Source organism: Chrysemys picta, chromosome 2 (genome assembly GCF_011386835.1).
Source record: "Chrysemys picta bellii isolate R12L10 chromosome 2, ASM1138683v2, whole genome shotgun sequence".
In the NCBI taxonomy this organism is placed as follows: domain Eukaryota; kingdom Metazoa; phylum Chordata; order Testudines; family Emydidae; genus Chrysemys; species Chrysemys picta.
In genome coordinates this window covers 151883769-151899625 of record NC_088792.1, presented here as the reverse complement: position 1 = coordinate 151899625, position 15857 = coordinate 151883769, and the positions used below count along the sequence as shown (strand labels likewise).

Below are 15857 nucleotides of genomic sequence, written 5' to 3'. Positions count from 1 at the left end.
TTGCCTAATAACTTCTGCATCAAACCCGTAACTTCTGTTTCCGCTATAGCATAATTTTTTAAAAAGAGACCAGGTGTTGATTTAAAGGCTTCAAATGCACCACATCCCTGGGTCAGTTGCTCCAATGGTGAGCTAACCTCACTGTTCAGAAATAAAGAGCACTTTTTTTTTTTAGTCTGAATTTGTTTTAGCTTCAGCTTCCAACCCTTAGATCATGTTCTGCCTTTTTCTGCTCGATTAGAACTGGCTGCTCTCTGAAATCTCTTCCCCGGGTGTAGGTGTTTACAGACCATAATCAAGTCACTTCTTGACCATCTCTTGGATAAACCAAATAGATTGAGTTTCTGTAACCTGTCACTATAAGGCACGTGTCTCTTAAGTTTGTAAAGTGCTTTTGCATTCCTCTGGGTGAAGAACACTGTATTAATGTTGAATTTTGTTTTGTTTTTTAACCTGTGCATGAAATGCAGAGACAAATCTTTTAAATAAAGAAAAGGGGGCTGAAGGAGAAAAGCCTGAAACTTCAGGTGATAACTTTGGGGCTGAGAGGGGGTGGGGTTTGTATCCCATTGCAGATGGGGTGACGGGTAACCCAGCCCCAAACTCTGGATTCAGGCATCTCCTAAATTTTGACAAATATTAGTCAAAATTTAGGAGATGCCTGAATATATATATATAGGTGCCGCTGTATAATTAGCTACAGGAGGAAGACCTCCATGGAGATGGATTTTTCACTACTTGGTTATGCAGCTAAGTTGAAGTGGTAGCCCATTGGCCTTTGCTAGTACCAGCAGACACACTCTTACTTAGCTGGTAGCTTGGTATTTAATCAAGTTTTCTGCAGTTATTAAAGCAACTGCCTCTGGTTGTCTGTCTACAGCTGTTTGATCACATCGTCCACTGCATTTCGGACTTCCTGGAATACATGGGAATGAAGGGCGTGTCACTTCCTATGGGATTCACCTTCTCTTTCCCTTGCCAACAGAATAACCTTGATGAGGTAACCTATATCTAGCTACCTGGTATCTGTACCTACTAACAAGCCTGTATTGCTACACTGTTCAGAAACAGAGGGAAGGATTAGAAGATGACATCCTTGTTTTCAAACTTCTTTTTCCTGTCTCACTTGTTGCCACCTCTAGACATTTCTCCTTATCTTGGCCCTACCTGACCTGAAATTTTGATCATATCCTAACTCCTTTCCATCCTATTGTAGTTCCCTCTTCCATAGTCTTCCAGAACACCGTTGGCACAGCAGTTCTGCTCCAAGATGGACCATCATCAACCTCCTCCTTAGTTACCTTCCTAACTATTGAAATTCTCTTTGCACCTCTCTGACCATTCTAATCTCATCTTCATTGTGCCCCACCAATCCAGGGGCTAAATCCTACCAGAGGATAGCTGCCCATGGATGTCTTTCACAAAGTGTACTCTCTTGGTCCTCATCTCTGTCCCTTCCAGGTTGCTCTCCATCGAGGGATGTCCTGTGACTTGTCATACTCTCGTCTGTGATTAGTTTTTAAATGTCATTGTATTACTATGTGTGTTTTTATTAATTCCACCCACAAGCAATGCTGGGCACATCAAAGGAGAGGTGCTTGCCCCAAAGAGCTTACAATCTAAATAGATCAAATGAAGATAAAGAGGGTGCAACACAACATTATTCCCTGGTTGTCCTTAGTTTCCTGTCGTGGGCCGGGATGCAAGCAGTGGTCAGACCTAGTGGTCAGAGCAGTGATGGTCAGGCCTAGAGAGGGGTTGTACAGAACAGGACAGCTGGGGTGATCCACCCCTGTCTTCCCTTCCTGGCCTCTGGCAGTCAGAGGTTTAGGGTCACCCCGAGCATGAGCTTGCGTCCCTGATCATCTTGGCTAATAGACCTACTCTCAAAATCAGACCCTTTTAAGTTACCACCTGTTGGGCACCTAAAATTACGAGTCGATCTTAAATCTTGACTAGGGTCCCCTTTAGCCGTGTACGTGAACTGATTTAGCTATAAAGAGCACTCTTACCAGAGCAGATCTTAAGTGACTGTAAGTCTTTGCTTGCTGCTAACTATTCTGCACTCTCTTCCCCTCTGGTTTATTGTATCTTTTGTTCTCTTGTTAAGGGGATACTCCTGAAATGGACTAAAGGGTTCAAAGCTACTGGCTGTGAAGGAGAAGATGTGGTGAACCTGCTGAAAGAAGCTATTCATAGGAGAGAGGTGAATATCCATGGGACCACTGATCTGAGCGATCAGTGCATGAATGAAAGGGAGAATTTGCAACTAGTCACTCAGATAATCCAGATCTGTTTGGAATTCTCACTGCAGCTAGAAAGGAAATTTACTTGGCTGAGCATAAGGTCAGAAAATGGCTAAATGACTGTCGTATCTTACTCCTCACTAAGGGTTGGACACGGGATCTTCAGAGCTAAGAGCAAGGGTCTCTACAGCTTGAGCGATTGGACTAAGTCCCCTAGCTGGCAGCGGTAGCAGATTTAGGTGTGCTGTGCTGCTGTGAATTCGGGGACACATAACATGCTCTGAAAAAGGGCATTGGGGGAAATTCTTACAGCTGCAGGTTCTAACCGTAGCAAGGTCATCCCGGCTCTTCAACCTGCCAATGTAAATGAGCCAAGTTACAGGCAGTTTTACCTTGTTTGGGGTATTTTGGATGAGGCCTAGTTTCCTGAAGTGCTTGGCTCTGTAGATGAACAGTCCTAAGTTCTAAATATGGCCATCTAAGGTAAGTCTACACTGGGGGGGAGGAGACACGTCTGCGAGTCTGAGTCCATGTCCTGTGCCACGAGGCTAAAAATAGCAGCGAGACGTTCTGAATCAGGCTGGAGCCCAAGCTCTGGGACCCTCCCAACCTGCAAAGTTGGAGGGTCCCATAGTCGGGCTCCAGCCCGAGCCTGAACATCTGCACCGCAATTAAACAGCCCCTTTAATAGCCTGAGCTCAGGTCATCTGGCATGGGTCAGCCGCATGTGTCTAATTGCAGGGTAGACATACCCTTAGTTGCTTTGATTCCAGTAATGGGAGTTGTATTAAACCTACATAGGGAGACTTCAAAAAGTCAGGCCCTTTCTGCTCTGCATCATTCACGTTGAGGATGTTGCTCTGATTGCAACAGTGAAAGGGAGCATAAAAGGTGCTGGTTCTTCCAGAATAATGCATGGTAGCCCTTTCTTCCCCAGGAGTTTGATCTGGATGTGGTAGCAGTGGTGAATGACACAGTAGGCACCATGATGACCTGTGGTTATGAAGATCCTTATTGTGAAGTCGGGCTCATCGTTGGTAAGAACTGAAGCTTTACATAACAAACCAATCTCTTTTCCCCGTACCCGTTCCTATTCTGTACTCCCCTCATGTCCTGTATCTTTTAGCTATTCCCCGGAGATCTAGTACACATCAGAATTTTCCACCAATGGTTGGAAAAATGTTAAAATATTTGAAATTTTAGTGAAAAATGGCAGTCAGTGGAAATATTTTGCCTTCCTCACCCCCAACCAGCTTCATTTCCTTGAGTATTTGGAACCAAATTCAGATGTGGTACAAGCAGATGTGACTTTATTACCTTCCATGGTGAAAGACTATAAAGGATGCTGGTATTGATAAAGAATTCCTCCTGGTGAATACTTTAGGTTTCGTGGGTGGCATGTTTTGACAGGCCTAATGCATCAGGGTGATCTTCTCGCTTCATTCTTGAGAGGCTCACGTAACCCTCATTGCTTTTTCCCAAGCTGTTTAAGCTCAAGAGAACGGCCATTGTGTAGGCGATGCTGCAGAGATAGTAGACACAGGTGTCACATAAGACTGTGAAATTTGCATTGACAGGGCTGCACAGAGTAATGGTAAAACCCCTAAACCCTATTGCCCACTTTCTAACAAAAAAAACTTCTTAATTTAGCACCTCTGAACTCATACTGGGCAGTGATCTACCAGATTATACCTATCTCACAGAACTGGAAGGGACCCTGAAAGGTCATTGAGTCCAGCCCCCTGCCTGCACTAGCAGGACCAAGTACTGATTTTGCCCCAGATCCCTAAGTGGCCCACTCAAGGATTGAACTCACAACCCTGGGTTTAGCAGGCCAATGCTCAAACCACTGAGCTATCCCTCCCCCTCTGCTCCATTGATTTAAGTGGAATTGTCAGCAGAATATTTGACCTTCAGCAGAGCGTAAACTGGAATTTTCTGCTATTTCAAAATTTGTTTTTCTTCCGAATTGGAACAAAACATCGAATTTCAAAATTTCCATGGAACAAAAATTTTGGAGAAAAATTGCTTGGGGTCAATTTAAATGGCTTTTTCTTTCAATGTCAACTTTTTTCCAATTTTTGGATGATATAAAATCAGTTTAGAAAAGAAAAACCAAAATTCTGTTCCAAAAATGTCAAAATGGAAATAGTGTCCATTTTCTCCTTGGCAAAATTTTGTTGTTGAAAACGACATGATCTCATGGAAAATTTAGATTCCGCCAAAGTGACTTTTAGCAAGCTTTAGCACGGGGTGGGGAACCTACAACCCATGGGCTGGATTCAGCCTGCTGCTTAATTTCATCCAGCCTGTGGCAAGTTCCAGTGCCTTCCTGCAGGGCTGGTGCTGCGAGCGCCGGCTCGCCCCGCTGTGGGGGGAGCCCTGAGCCTCCGTGCCCCCCTGGGTGGGTGAGTTGAAAGTTTTTTATATTTCTGTCTCTAAAAAAACCCACTAAATTTAAGTTGCTTTTTACTTGGTGGGATCATGCTACAACTTGACAGGGATGGTGTCAGGGTTAACTCACTGGGCCAGATATGCCTCTCACTCACCCCCAGATGCGAATCAGGAGTAACTCTGCTGAAGTCTGTGGCGTTTACACTGATTTACATCCTTGTTAAGTGGCAGGAAAATCCAGCGCATGGTTTTGTGATCCTTTTGAGCAGGGGATTGGACTAGATGACCTCCTGAGGTCCCTTCCAACCCTGATATTCTATGATTCTTGTGTGTGGCCAGCGATTGATTTTTTTTTTTTGTTTTTTCCTGTGGGTCAATGGCCCATCATAGAAAAAAGGTTCCCCACCCCTGCCCCAGCATTTAGCAGGTAAGATGATAGCAACAGATCATATATAGTAATAGATGGGTGACTGCACACTATAGACATCACGGCTGTATGCTACACCAGGCACTGACAGCGTCTGGGATAGGTCTCTCCCCTGCTTGAGCTGAACGAGTCTCTATTAACTACCAGTAGTAGTACAGCTCTTATCTTGCAACCTTTTTTTTGCTTTCCCTTGTATTCCCCTCAAAGCAAGAGATGTTTCATGAGCCTTTAGACCTTTCTGTGCTCTTCTGCCACAGGCACGGGCAGCAACGCCTGCTACATGGAGGAGATGAGGAACGTGGAGCTGGTGGAGGGTGAAGAGGGCAGAATGTGCATTAACATGGAGTGGGGGGCGTTTGGGGACAACGGCTGCTTGGATGACTTCCGGACAGAATTCGATGTGGCGGTGGACGAACTTTCTCTCAATGCCGGGAAACAAAGGTGTGTGTGTGTGTGTGTGTGCGTGCAGGGCCTTGAGGACAGTCATGCTTTCCACACTCTCTTGGAGAACACATGGCATTAAGGGATCTCTCTAGCACAGTGGTTCTCAAACTTTTGTCCTGGTGACCACTTTCACATAGCAAGCCTCTGAGTGTGACACCCCCCTCCCTTATAAATTAAAAACACTTTTTTGTATATTTAACACCATTATAAATGCTCGAGACAAAGTGGGGTTTGGGGTGGAGGCTGACAGCTCGCGACCCCCCATGTAATCACCTCGCGACCTCCAGTTTGAGAACCCCTGGCCTAGCACATCCTGAGCTACCAGCCAGGGGCTAGGATTTGTCCCATTAGCTTCATTACATGGTACCTGAGCATCATAAAGATTCCTCCCTGTTTTTCTGACCATCACCTCGGCAGAATTTAAAATAAACCAAGGCTAGAACTTGGGATGTTTCTTTTTCATCTCTCTGTGCCTCTGTTTTCCACCCACAACATGGTGGGATCATGCTACAACTTGACAGGAATGGTGTCAGATTTAACTCACTGGGCCGGATACTCCTCTCACTCGCCCCCAGGTGCGAAGCAGGAGTAACTCTGCTGAAGTCTGTGGCGTTTACACTGATTTGCACCCTTGTTAAGTGTCAGGAAAATCCAGCCCATTGTTTTGCGATCCTTGGAAAGAAAGTGCTGTGAGAGGCACAAAGTATTTAAAGGGCAGCCTAGAATTCCTCTACAAACCCCATCCTAGAGCCAGGTGGTTCTCACCCCACTGCAGTTGAGCATTTCACGTTCTTAATGCTGAGCAGGGCTCCTCCCACTAAGTAACCTCTAAGTGCACATCAGATGATGCAGATGCCAGAGTCCAGCCCATGTGATGACACCTCCAAATCACCCCATTTGAAGCTGTCTTTGTACTTCGCTACTACAGCAATGAAGGGCAGGCGAGTGCCTCTCAATTGTAAATGGGTTTTGTCCTTCCAGCACCCTGCGAGATAGGAAGGATTGTTATCTTCATTGTACAGGTGGGGAACTGAGGTACTGGGGGGGAGATTCAGTGACTTGCCTGAGATTACACAGGGAATCTGTGGCAGAGCTGAGCATGGAACCAAGATCTCCAGAGTCCCAGTCCTTTGCCTTACCCCCTACCCTGTCCTTCCTACCCCACGCTCAGCTGTGCCTTTTCAACTCCAGGTTTGAGAAAATGATCAGCGGGATGTACCTGGGCGAGATTGTCCGAAATATCCTGATCGACTTCACCAAGAGGGGGCTGCTGTTCCGGGGGCGGATATCCGAAAGGCTGAAGACCAGGGGGATATTCGAGACCAAGTTCCTGTCTCAAATTGAGAGGTGAGATTCCAGACGCAGAAGGGAGGAGTTGGGAAGGTGGATGAACGAAGACTCTTGCCCCTTGCCTACAGATGGGATGTAATTGAGTTGGGGAAAGTATATCCAGTGAAATTTAGCAAGCTCTTGAGTACAGCTGGCAAATGGAAAAATTGAAAAAAAAATTACTATGCGGTTCATTGACCGAAGTTTCATTTGACCTGAAACTAAACAATTTGTTTTGATTTCAAGCCTTTTTGTAACTTTTTGAGTTTTTAATAAAATTAAAGGACATTTTGGAACAAAACACGAATATTTTTCAGATTTTTTTTTAATTGAAATGATTGGCGAAATGTTTGTGTGTTGCCAAATCTGTATTATTTTTGCCCCCCACGCCTTCCCTCCCCACCCAGTGTCAGACAAAACATTTTGCCCAGTTGTGGTTTTCAGCGTTCATCAGCTTGCTGGATTCTAGCTCCCACTTACCCCGCTCAGTCCCTTGCAGGATCTGCTTCTTGCAGAGCAATGTCATGCCGAGGGTTTTCATGCTGCATTAAAACCAGTCCCCCATACAGCAGTGACTGTTAATCTCTATTTTTTTGTAATATCACTGACCCATTGTTTCCTTCCTGAAATAATTTCCCTTCTTGCGCGCACGCGCTCCAGTTTGTTGTGTGGTTGCTCACGGATGTTGCCTTGCATGTCCTGCTCAGCTGCGGTGTTGATCTTTAATTGTTGCCGTTTTTAAAAAATGTCCTCCATTAAAGCACTGGGGGGAGGTGGGAATGGGTAGGAAGAGGCTCTGATTCCTGATTGGAATCCCTTATGGAGTTTTAGTGTGAGAGTCAAACATCTGCAGCGCAAGCAGCAACCGGGAGTGATCTAGTAATATAGTTCTAAGGAAGTCAGTGGAATTTCATCCAAGTCACATTAGATCCAGAATTCTTCCAAATTCTTAGGTGTACATGTAAATAACTGGATAGAATCCCAGGGCTCTGGCTGTGAACACTGTCCATGGGGTGGGTTTTTTGGGTGGTGGAGGATGAACCAAGCTGTGAGTGCAGAGTTCTCTCTATTCCCGCTGCACTAGATATTAACAAGCTATTGTTAACTGGAGGAGCTACTTCTGCGCTCATAATCGGGGGCTTTATGATGAAATCACCACTCTGATTATGATGTAAACTTAGTTCACGCTAGTGAGGTCTGCTGAGTGGAAAAACAGGGATTTTCAAAGTTGTCAAAGGGATTTAGGTACCCAGATCTCATTAAAATCCAGTGGGACTGGGGCATCTAATTTCCTTAGACCTCTTTGGAACTCCCAGTGTACAGGAAATGCTGCCCCTTTACTACCCAACATATCTGCCTCCTGGGTATTCAGTCAGCTCTGCTGATCTGAGTGACAAATAGAAGCATTACGTTTGAAAGGCACTTTGAGTGACTTAGGTGCTCTTGAAAATGAGCCTGGCTCCTAAGTCTCTTAGGTGTTGCAGCGCTGAGTGGAGCATCACCTAAATACCTTTTCAAAATCTAAATGAGACAAGGCAGGTGAGATCCTATCTTTTATTGGACCAATTTGAATGGGCAGAAGGGACAAGCTTTTGAGCTTCATGGAGTTCTTCCTCAGGTCCGGAGGTGGTAACCAGAGTGTCCAAGCTAAATACAAGGTGGGACAGATTGTTAAGCATAAGGCTTTAAAAATCTAGACCTGGTTGCTTCTCACTCTCTTAGCCGCGTGGAGACAGCTCAGCTGCAGGAGAATGAGTTGGAAAATCTCTTCTTCCTTGTGCATCATCAACAGGATTCTTTGCCAAGTTCCGATCAGTTACGCCCAGTGCAAGCAGTGGGGCTGCACTGAAGGCAGAACCTGGCCTGCAGAAGCTGTTATTACACGAGAAGGAATGAATTAACGTCATTCTTTAGATTAGAACTATACTTCCAAGGGCATCCTGAGTCCAGACTGTGTCTGCATTCTGATGTTGACAGAAGGCTTTCTTTAGGTCTCTAATGCCTCTCCTGCCCTATCTGCCTTCCTCCAGCGATTGCCTAGCCCTGCTCCAGGTCCGCTCCATCCTCCAGCACCTGGGCCTGGAGAGCACGTGTGATGACAGCATCATTGTGAAGGAGGTGTGCACTGTGGTAGCCAGGCGTGCTGCTCAGCTCTGTGGCGCTGGTATGGCAGCGGTGGTGGATAAAATCCGGGAGAACCGCAAGCTGGACTTCCTTAAGGTCACAGTTGGTGTGGACGGGACACTCTACAAACTGCATCCTCAGTAAGTTACCCTGGGTGAGAGTCCCCATAGGTCAGAGGTTGTTCAAAGGGGACGTTGCAGGCAGATATGACAGTCACAAGCAGGCTACAATGGCAGACATAAGAACCAGGGCTGGTTGAAAACTTTTCATCCACCTTTTTTTGGATAATCCAAAAATATTCATATTGTTCGGTATTTTTTTTTCCCCATGGAAACCAAACATTGGCTTCACATTGAAATGAAAAAATGTTCACTTTTGGGGTATTGGTTTTTCCCCCTTTCTCTTTCCCAAGGGACTGAAAAAGGAGAGGAATGAAAGGGAAAAATTTGTATCAAAACAAATTACTTTATTGAGATGAAAAAATTGTAAAAAATCCATGTAAAATTGAGATTTTTTGGTTCTAAATCTTTTGCCAAAAATATGCGACCATTTCTCAACCAGCCCTAAAACAGTGGGATGAAATTAATAGGCCAAACCTGGGGTGGGTTGTGGGGGTGTGTGTGAAGTTGTGATCCATTAGATGATGGAATATGTTCTGCATGGAAGGGGTAGAAGCACCCTTGTCTTTGGTCACTTAGCAAAGGGCTGGGAGATCTACTTTTGAGACCATGAGACATGCTTTAAAGACTGTATCCAGCTGGTCTTGGATTTCTATGACTGACATTCGTTTGTGAATAGCTGTGTTGCTATGTCTACATTTTCATTGCTAATTGGGTCAGTGCAGGGCTCAGGAAGCATTCTTTCTTCTGCCCCGGGATGGCTTGTGCAGTTAGTGCAGTGCATTATGGGCTAGATCAGCTTTGAGGATGCCATTTTGAAAAGTTCAGCTTTTCGAAAGTCAGGGACGAAAGGCGCTTTACCCCCTTGGGTCCATCATGCCGGAGACTCACTGAGCTAAACCCAGCCTCCTCAGCTACCAACCCAGGGGAAGTGGTAGAAGGAGCGTGGAGGCCAGTGGAGCTGCTGCTATATGGACCCGCTAGGTTGTTCTCGTTCACGAAGAGCAGGTACCAACTGCTATAGCCCTGAGGCTGTTCTAGTGGCATGGAATGGCTCTCTGCTGGACTGGGAAGTGTTGTTCCTCACTGTGTCCCAGAGGATCTCCCTAGTCCACAGCCTGACTGCTCAGGTCCAAGTTTATACTGTTAGATGGTGTCTTATGTAACCCACCTCAATACAGAGTGGGTCCCTGTTTCCATCTATTGGCTGCCCACGTAGAGAGGTTTATGGGTGCCTTACTCCTTTAGCTTACACAGTAGAGACCATGCGGTTAGATCCAGAGGTCTCAAGTTCATTCCCCACAGTTGATTCATGCAGGTGGTCATTGTGGGAGTTCTTTGTTCTTCTGACCATCCTCTTAGCCGAGATTAAAATAAACTGAGGCCAAAATCTAGGGTTGAGATGGGGAGCATCATAGATATACTCACTCCTGTCCTCCACCACCCACTGCAGCTTCTCTTCCATCATGCACGAAACGGTGAAGCAGCTGACCCCGAAGTGCGAAGTGACCTTCCTCCAGTCAGAAGATGGCAGCGGCAAGGGAGCGGCACTCATCACAGCGGTGGCGTGCCGGATCCGGGAGGCCGGGCAGCGATAAGAGGAGTTGTTCGGAAGGCTTGGATTTAACAGAGCAAAACCAGCAGACCCCTTCCCACCCTCCAACACACACCCCTTCTCCTGCTCCTCAACACGCAGATTTTTAGCTTTACTTGTTCTATTGAGATACCACCACTGAGACCTGAGATGCCGTGTGTTCGAAGTTATTTTCTTAGGAGTTCTATTGCATGCCATCAAACTACCTTTCGAGTAAAGCTAAAAGTGTCGTCAGGGCGTGTAGCTACGTTTCCAGTCAAAGCCCTTTTGTTTCACCGCAGCCTATTTAAAATACTAAACCTCCCTCCCCAGCCACAATGGTGTTTGTTTGTTCTGTAGCAGTAGAAGGATAATGCCAGAGCAATCAAGACACTGCATTGTCACTTTGATAGTAAACAATACCTATTTGTAGATGTCCAAGTCTTAACATAAGCACACTAGAAAGCAAAACCTCTTTTAAGATTGGGTTAAAGACCTCCACTAGTCTTTTACCCTGATCAAGGCTGTGTTATTTCCATGAAAGTCATGGTAATGCTCTTAAAAGCACAGGGTGCAGCATTTAAATCAGTGTGTTTGAATCTGTGCCGAAGGATACAAAGTGTCCGTATGGAGTGGTGAGTAATATTAAAGTACCTGCTGGATCGAGTTAAAGGTGCTTCTTTAATTCGACCAGCAGAGCATGTGCCTGGAAATACTTGGGGACTCAGGGTGTAGTCCCATTTCCCAGCTTCTCCTCTATCAATTAAATGTAGTACTTGACATGTGTAGCCAATGGCGACCCCTACTGGCGCATGCGTGCATAGAAAAAACCATCGCTGAAGTGAATGGTTTCTCTTCCACAACGGTTTCAACACTGTGCCCTCAATTGATGTGGTGAGTTTGGTTTTATTTTTGTCTGTGAACTAGCTCTGTATCTTTATTCGTAAAAACCCCATAGGTCACGTCTGGATTTATGCACTGTATTTATGTTTCGAGAGATCTTACGTCTTTTATTTATATAGTCATCAACGGGGATTGTTATTGACTAGTTTTAATGTGGTTTGAGAGACTAGCGCAGAATGCTCTTTTATTATTATTAATTAAAATAACTGTCTGGAAGCAGGGTGGAAGGACTGAAATTTCTGAGGACAGCTATATGGGAGGGGTGCAGTCATTTCAGGTCTTGTATCATCAGGGGAAATGGAAGTATGAAGGCCATGTATTCAGTGCACTAAAAGAAATAGTGGCGGCCAGAGAACAAATTAATTGGTCAGTTCAGAGTCTGATCCTGCTCGTTCTGACTCACGAGTAATCATTGCTCGTGGAAGCAGGCCCCTATTGAGGCAAGCACGATCCTAATTCTGCTTACACTGAAGTCAATGACAAAATTCCCATTGACTTTAGCAGTGAAGGAACAGGTCCTTGGTTTACTCACTGGAATAAACCAGGATTAGGCCCTAACTGTTTCTAATCTAAAGGGTTAAACATTTTATTCTGCAAATATACGTTATTCTTCGCCACCACCTCCAGCTCCCATTGAAAGCAACTGGAGTTTTACCATTGACTTCATCAGGAGTTGGGGTTCAGGTCCGAATTTCTTACAAGATTCGGTCCCAGTCCTGCAAACAGGCACCGTGTTTTGCTTGAAGCACATGAGTAACCCACTGCCGTTGATGGCAGAACTCACCTGCTTATAGTTAAACACGTGTGTGGGTACAGGAGCTCAGTGGCAAAGAAATAAGGGTAATTTTGTGACCCCAAATATCAAAATCGTGGTTTTCCAAATTGGCGTCCCCAAAGCTAACAGCAGGTTTGCTCTGTGCAGCAGAACTCTCCCCACCACTTCGCTTTTTATGATAAAGAGTTAATAATTTTGCCAACAGAAAACCGTGCAGACGGATTAAATTCTGCAATTTCTTGTTTCCAAAACCAGCAAATTCACACACACAATTGTGCGGGGGTGCGTGAGGACTCACATAAACTTTTTTGTAAATATTTAACACGAGGTAACACATGTCTGGTGATGTACACGTGAAAACCTCAAACTGACCATCAGTTTGGAGGGATATAGAATTTTTGTGTGTGTGTGTGGGTTGGGGTTTTTTTTTGTATATTTTTATACTGCTTGGGGTAACTTCTTTACCAAAAGAATCTCTATGTGGCTGTCAATTCCAATAGCGCCATTTTAAAGCACGCCACACGTGTCTCTTGGCATTTTAAATGCTTATATTTTTTATAAGCTACAAGATTACAATATAAAATAAATGGAAAAATCAAAAATGATGTGTACAGAAATAATGTAAGAGTATCATCCAGTTTAGAAACTTTAGATGCATTTAAATAAATTATCTTTTTAAAAAAAAAAAAACAGAAAACCATCTAATCCAATACCAAGCAGTTGTGTGTTATTCTTTTACTGGGATTTCTAGTATTTGCCTACTGATCAAGGCATTTTTGCTTTGATTATATCTACTGTACAGTGAAGAGGGTTACAGTCGGTGGGTATATTTATAAACTTGAAGACAAGGGATTATCCAGCAGTGTACCTCTTTTTGAAATACACTATATTTCACCAGTAGTGAATGAGTTCATTTTTACCACAGATGCTTTCTTTGCAATCAATGACATAGTGGGTGCTAGGGCAGTCCCTCTTTGTAGCTGATTTGGGGTCTGGTTCAGCAAAGCACTTGGGCACGTGACTTAAGGGGTTATAAGCACACACTTAAACTTAAGGGTATGTTTAAGTGTTCTGCTGATTCCAGGGCTTGGCAATGTTGTCTTCTCCCTTTCCTTGCAGTAGAGTGGGTTACGACTGTGCAAATGGTTTAATTCTCACCTGAGGAGTTGCATTGACGCGAGTGGATTGACTTGCACGAACAGAGCCGTAACAAGGAATTTTTGCACCCGAGGCAAGGGCCAGCTCCAGGCTCTTCGGCGGCGGGTCCCTGAGTCCCTCTCGGAGGGAAGGACCCGCTGCTGAATTGCCGCCGAAGAATGAATTAGGCGGTGGCGGCAATTCAGCGGCAGGTCCTTCCCTCCGAGAGGGACTCAGGGACCTGCCGCCAAAGAAGCGGCGGCGGTAGAGCTGCCGCCGAAGCACCGCTGATCGCGGCTTAGCTGCACCCCCCACTTTGCACCCCCGAGGCAAGTGCCTCACTCACCTCGCCCTTGTTACGGCACTGTGCATGAATAAGGGGTTGCAAGATGGAACCAGCCCCTAGCCATGGTCCTTCACCCCTTGCTTATGGGACCATCCCAATGCCCACTGAAGTGAATGGAAGTCCTTTCACCGTGTTTTTTTTTTTTTTTTTTTTTTAAATGGGCATTAGATTAAGTGCTTTGCAGAGCTCGGCCCTGTAGTGCCCCCTGAAGTAGGTGCATAGTAGCAATCTCATGATGTCAATGGGACTACTCATGCACTTCAAGCTAAGTAGGTGCTAGTGTTTTGCTGGATCTGGGCCTTGGTGAGTAGTCCTATTGGAGTCAATGGCACTTAATTGGGTGAGCAAGGAAGGAGGGGAGATATATCTCAGTGGTTTGAGCATTGGCCTACTAAACCCAGGGTTGTGAGTTTAATCCTTGAGGGTGCCACATAGGGAACTGGGGTAAAAATTGGGGATTGGTGCTGCTTTGAGCAGGGGGTTGGACTAGATGACCTCCTGAGGTCCCTTCCAACCCTGATATTCTATGAAAGCTACATTAGGCTCTTGGAATGAGGGTCAGATCCAGAATTGCTGAGCACCCTTCATTCCCATTGACTTGAGGAGTGGAGGGCTTCTCGGCACGTTTTAGGAGGTGCTCAGCACCAACTACCTGCTCTCTTGCAAATGGAACAGGCTTAATGGCGGCAGGATAAGTTCCCAGGAGCTCACAACTATCTTCAAGCTTTCTTGTCCTGACAAGTGTGTAGTTATGTGGCTCCTGGAATTTCTCCCCAACGTAGGTTCAAATGAGATCTTCAAAGAGGTGGGAGCTCGTGAGTGCAAAAGGAAAGCCTTTCCATGTGGGAAGTATTGTTTTAAAATCTCTATGCTACCAAGTTATGGGAGCCAGATCCAAACTTTCTCAAAGTTCAGAGGGAATTCCCATCTGAGTTTTGGGTTTGCCCAGTTACAGAGCAATGGGCTAGTTGCGAAGGCTGTCTCCAAGCTTCCTCAAAATTTCGATCCGGGGTGGATAGTTCAGGGCCCATCTCTCTTAAAAACACTGCCTGTTGTACCTCCCTGTACAGCTTCTTAGGGATGCACTGGGTACACTTGACTTAAGCTGCAGCAGAGGCTCCTGCCCTCTTTTCATGCCCACTTTGACTCCGATACAAACCAGAATCCAATGTGTTCCCAGTTCACCTGAAACAAAAATTATACTTGAAACATGCAGATCATCTCCAGACCATGTAACTGAAAATACGTCTTCGGCATATGGCTCAGTTGTGTCTATGCAGAATATTTCCTCTGTTCGCATTAAGAGTACAGTTTGTGTACATTTCTGTATCGAAAGAGAAAGCATCAGTACATGTAGAAAGCTGCTGCTGTCTTACCATTCCTTCCAGTTTAGGAGCTAGGAGAACTGTATTAAGAATTTATAGCTGATGGCAGGTTGTGAATGCAGCTTTTTCAGGAGGACGTTGTTCTTGGTTCAGAAGCTGGCCAATGTGAAATGGAACTGAGACACATAACAAAGCAGGATTGTAACTTCTAAACCAGAAATTACAATGGGATGTTATATTCATGTGTGTCAAAATGAGAAAGGAAGATCAGATCATGTTGACAGGCGTTGATTCTCAACACTCCTCCACTAAGAAAATTTTGCAACACTTTTCAGGGTGGCTTATTTTTTGTTCCGATTAAGATGCATTTTCTTTGTTCTCTTTGATGTAAGGTTTATTTCTTCTCCAGAAAGGCAGGGATTCATCTTTTAGCAAGCCGGCACCTATTTTCTCCCTGATGTTAGTTGCCAGGTATAAGAGAGAGAATCATTCTTTCTACCTTACAAATTATTCATTTGGCTGTTACCTTGGATGGGATTTTTTATTTGACAAACTGTAAAATATTGTGCATGGTAGGAAGAACCTTAACATGCAGATCTCAGAGCAGAATGAGCTAGGCCAGGGGCAAATTATAGTGAAATCTGCCTTTAAGCAACACACATGATCTAATAAGTCTCTAAATTGCAGTAGAATATTTCAGAGGCAACATAGTCCA

The 15857-nt window shown here is 45.0% G+C and overlaps 1 protein-coding gene across 3 annotated transcripts in view; it reads left to right on the top strand.

Annotated features, from left to right (window-relative positions):
- Positions 1-12936, top strand: part of LOC101943345 (hexokinase-2) — a 62806-nt gene extending 49870 nt beyond the window's left edge. The window contains exons 12-18 of one of the 3 annotated variants that reach the window (XR_010598599.1): positions 881-1000; positions 2111-2206; positions 3184-3283; positions 5275-5508; positions 6703-6858; positions 8871-9104; positions 10537-11524. Coding sequence is in view for 2 of the 3 variants with exons in the window: in XM_005285230.5 (XP_005285287.2) it covers positions 881-1000; positions 2111-2206; positions 3184-3283; positions 5325-5508; positions 6703-6858; positions 8871-9104; positions 10537-10681 (1035 nt within the window). In the remaining variant the exon portion in view is untranslated. Of the gene's footprint in view, positions 1-880; positions 1001-2110; positions 2207-3183; positions 3284-5274; positions 5509-6702; positions 6859-8870; positions 9105-10536 lie in introns of those variants that run through there. The other 2 variants (XM_005285230.5, XM_042840260.2) reach the window with 2 other exon arrangements.
- Positions 12937-15857: the final 2921 nt, after the last annotated feature.